Source organism: Artibeus jamaicensis, unplaced genomic scaffold (assembly GCF_021234435.1).
Source record: "Artibeus jamaicensis isolate MK-2021 breed Jamaican fruit bat unplaced genomic scaffold, CSHL_Jam_final contig_335, whole genome shotgun sequence".
In the NCBI taxonomy this organism is placed as follows: domain Eukaryota; kingdom Metazoa; phylum Chordata; class Mammalia; order Chiroptera; family Phyllostomidae; genus Artibeus; species Artibeus jamaicensis.
In genome coordinates this window covers 4,438,271-4,442,941 of record NW_026521800.1, presented here as the reverse complement: position 1 = coordinate 4,442,941, position 4,671 = coordinate 4,438,271, and the positions used below count along the sequence as shown (strand labels likewise).

General features: G+C 34.6%; 1 protein-coding gene across 1 annotated transcript; it reads left to right on the top strand.

Moving 5' to 3' along the window:
- Positions 1-3,783: 3,783 nt before the first annotated feature.
- LOC119046617 (prefoldin subunit 4-like) lies at positions 3,784-4,161 on the top strand. The gene has a single exon (XM_037141747.2). It carries the CDS (start codon positions 3,784-3,786, stop codon positions 4,159-4,161), a length of 378 nt encoding a protein of 125 aa, XP_036997642.2.
- Positions 4,162-4,671: the final 510 nt, after the last annotated feature.

Sequence of the window (4,671 nt, the reverse complement as noted above, 5' to 3'; positions counted from 1 at the left end):
TGCTAGTACCTCAAATTATGCTAACATCTATATTGAATTTTGTAAAATTTTGGAAGTTCTTGTCATTTTGAAACTCTTTTCTTTCTTAAAATAAATATAAAATACTAAGGTCTAAAAGGATGTTGTCTTACTTTTGAATTTTATGTGTGGAGATTGTTTTAAAAAAAGGATATATTTATTTTTTTATGAGCAAGTAAAGGAAACTGAATTAATAAATGCGCAAGTCCCTAGAGTCCAATTTACTTTATAACAGAGGATAAAGTTGGCCCATAAAGTGCCTTCATGTAGGTTTCTACACACTCCTGACATGGGGTTGCAGGTGGCAGTAACCATCGGAGCCTACGCAAGCAGTGATAACAGCTTAAGCTGGATTAGGCATGGGCGATTTCTGGTCAGAATATGGGATTTCATAGAACACATCAATCTTATGGAATATTATGTGGTTTAATGCAAAACATAAAATAAATCTCAGGACTATGAATGTTTTCTTCTTTTAAAAAAGGCTCTTTAAGTCACACAACATATAGCCATGTTGGTTGAATTGCTGTCCCATACACCACCTGGTTGTAGGTTCAATCCCCGGTCACAGCACACACCGGAGGCAGCAAAAGGATGTTTCTCTCACATCAGTGTTTTCTTTCTCTACCTTTCCCTCTCCCTAAAATCAATAAACATAGCCACAGATAAGGATTAAAAATAATAATAATAATAAAACACAACATATATGTTATTATGTATTCTCTCCCTTAACTTTAAAGTGCTAAATGTGATTCTCTATATTTGTTAACATTGTTCCTTTGCTTAGCTGAAAGAAATTATGTCATCTTACAGAAATATACACACTATAGTATATACCTCAGAAGCTATGTGCATCTAAACTTTATTCTTTCTGAGGAACAATAAAGATTTGGGAACAAGGGTCCTACTTTAAACATCAGCAGTAACTTCTAAAAAATATAGCATTTTTCAAATTTTAGCTGATGATATTTTTGTTGCTACTGATTTAATACTTTAAAAGTGCCATCCCTGTGGGGGAAGGGAAAAAGGACAATAATGGGACATAATTCTTATACTAACCTATGTTGCACGTTCAGGGCTGGCTGGATGGGAGAGTTAGTGAAGGAAATATTAGAAAAGAGCAACCTTACCTCAGTGTATGTGGAAATAGAGATTATTCTTACCCGGCAGACAGGCCAGTGAATTCATCCAGTATGTTTTAACCATCAACTGGCAGTTCCACCTACTCTACCCTCTAGGACCGTCCTGTCATTTCCATCACCTGGCCCAAGACTCTCATTTTACAAGCTAAAAAACTAATATCTGTGTAGGTTAAGTTGAAGGTTACATGGCTAATTGGTGGACTGAGCTTTAATGCAGTAGGAACTGCAACCTCTTTCATCAAAACCAGCGGCAGCGTCTGTTGTTGCCTCCCAGAGCTCAACCTCTCCTGCCTTAACGCAGAATTCCACTTTTTAGATGGGCAGACGTCTACTCAGCCTCCCTTACAGCTAGATTTGGCAATAAAATCACCTGGCCAATAAGATATAAGAGAAGCTAGAAAGAGAGAGGTGGGGGAGGGAGAGAAAGACCCATTACAGAATTCTGGTCCTGCAAAGATTCCTCAAAAAAAAGTCTTCTAGCCCTGGCTGGTGTAGCTCAGTGGATTGAGCACAGGCCTGCGAACCAGAGGATCGCGGTTCAATTCCCAGTCAGGGCATATTCCTGGGTTGCAGACCAGTTCCCTGCAGGCCAGTTCCCAGCAGGGGATGCATGAAAGGCAACCATACATTGATGTTTCTCTTCCTCTCTCCTTCCCTTCCCTTCTAAAGATAAATAAATAAATAAAAATCTTTTTAAAAATTTTTTTAAAAAGAAAGTTTTTTAGATAATAAGGTCAAATTTAATATGATGTCCATAGTAATTGTATTTGTAAAACATTGGGTCCGTCTTAACATTTTATTTAAGTGCTATCTTAGTTTCTATAATTATTAATAGGTAATAATTATCATCTAAAGCAGGGGTGTCAAACTCGTTATCACCAGGGGTCACATCAACCTCGTAGTTGCCTTCAAAGGGCCCAGTGTAATTTCAGGACTGTATAAATGTAACTGCTCCTTAACAGCTAAGCAAGAGCTCTGTGCTGCCAATGGATAGAAACAAGGTGCCGGGCTGGATAAAACAAAGGGGAGGGCCGGATTCAGGTCACAGGGCTTGTGTTTGCCACCTTTGATCTAAAGCTTAATAATGCTTAATAATGAGCCTAGTAATAACTTTTTAGACTGAAAAGAACAGCTTCCCAAACAACTAAACACATTTTCCTATATCTTTACCCTTGTATTGGTAATTTTAGAGATTACCACTAACTTTAATTGCTCTGTCTGGTGTTTTAAATGTTTCAAGCATCCATGCTAAATGATACAAGAGAACTCAAGTCAGGCAGAGCAAGGTTATAATTCAAGATTTTCAAATACATTAAATAGAGTAACATATATTTGTTTCTTATATAGTTATCTGTAGCTTCATTAATATAATTAACCACTGAACTTCACATATTTGAAGTATACAATTTGATCATTTTGATGCCTGTGTACTCTCAGAAAACCATCGATATAATCAAGGCAATAAACATAGCCATCACCTGCAAAAATTGGGGGGGGGCCTTTTCAATTCTTTCTGCCTGCCCCTTCCTATTCCTTAATCCCTATTAGAGGCAACCACTGATCTTCTGTCACTATACCAGATTGACTTTTCTACAATATTATGTTACTAGGATCATACAGTATTTATCTTACTTGTCCAACATAATGATTCTGATATCATCACTCTTTGTTTCATGAATCAATAGTTGTTTCTTTTATTGCCAAGTACTTTTCCATTATAAGGATATACCACAAATTGTTTATTTACTCACCCAGTGTTGGATATTTGGGTTATTTCCAGTTTGTAACTATTAGGAAGAGTTGCTAAGAATATCTGTGTAAAAGTCTTGGTGTTAACATACACTTTCATTTCTCTTGGTGGAATGTCTGGCACTTAAAGCAAGTGAATGTTTAATATTTTTTTAAACTGCCAACCACTTCCCATTTCAACCCCCAGTAGCAGCACTCCAGAGTTCCGTTTCCTGGCAGGTCCATCCACCCTCTTGTCAGTCATTTTGATTGGAATCGTCCCGATGGCTGTGTGGTGGGTTTTCATTGTTTACTTTCCCCTAATGGATAATGATGTTGAGCGTCTTTTCATATACTTAGTTGCCATCCATATACTTTTGGTAGACTATAGGTACAATCTTTATCCATTTTTAATTAGGTTGATTGTTTTTGTTATTCTTGTATTTTGAATATTCCTTCCATATTCTGATTTAAATGTTTTTTTAAATATGCGATTTACAATATTCTTTTTCCAAAAAGTGACTTATTTATATATTTTCTTCATAGTGTCCTCCAAATAAATGCATTTCTTAATTTTAATAAAGATTAATATATTATTTGTTTTGGGGGGAGGTTGTGCTATTAACACTGTGTTTAAGAAATGATTGCTTACCCAAGATAACAAAGATTTTCTTTTATGTTTACTTCCAGTGTTTTTTATATTTATAGATTTTACACTTAGGTCCATGTAACACTTTTAATTAATTGTTATGTGTTGCAGTGAATGGATCAAGTTTCTTTTGTTGGGTTTTTTGGGTTTATTTTGCATATGGGTGTTTAAGCTTTCCAGAATGATTTTTTGGAAATGCTGTTCTTTCTCCACTGAATTGTCTTTCTTCAAAGTCACTGGACTAAGATGGTGGCCACCATGAAGAAGGAGGCTGCAGAAGATGTCAATGTTACATTTGAAGATCAACAAAAGATAAACAAATTTGCACAGAATACAAGTAGAATCACAGTGCTGAAGGAAGAAATAGACATAAAAAAGAAACAAGTGCAAAATTTAGAAGATTCTTTCAAGGACATCAGGCTTGCAGATGACAACTGTGATGATACCTTATCAAATTGTGAAGTTTTCATTAGCCGTTCTCAAAAAGAAACACAAGAAATATTAGGAGAAGAAAAGAAAAAATTTCAACGAGAAATTGACACCTTAGAACCTGGATTCCAGCGGATGTTAGTAGATCTGAAAGTTCAGTTAATATGCAAAATTTGGAAGTTACATAAACCTTGAAGATGATGAAAGCTAAACACTTTTATAGCTTTCATTGCTTAATAAACTTAAATATTGTTTAAATAATAATTTCCCCACTTCAAATGATAACAAATTTTCTATTTTAAAATTTCATTTATTTAAAAGAAATGCCTATTTTCACATGTCTTGTTTATATTTTTAAAAGAAGACAGTGTTCACCTATATATTTTACATAACTGTTTTATCAAGTGTGTGCATTATCTGTCATGTCATTAAAATCAGTTAAGCAATCTTTTGATTTAGAATATCTGTTGCAATTTTTATTCAAAAATTTAAGTTGTTACTATGTTGTTTATGTTTTTATTTGTTGCAATTTAGAGATGGCAAAAAGACTCCAGAAACATCAAATCCTAAAAAAAAATAAAAATCATTTGATTGTATATGTTTGAGCTTGTATCTGGCTTATTTATTCTGTTTCCCCAATCTATTTCTCTGCTTTTACATCAATGCCACGCTGTTTGATAATGTAATGAGTAATACAATATTTGC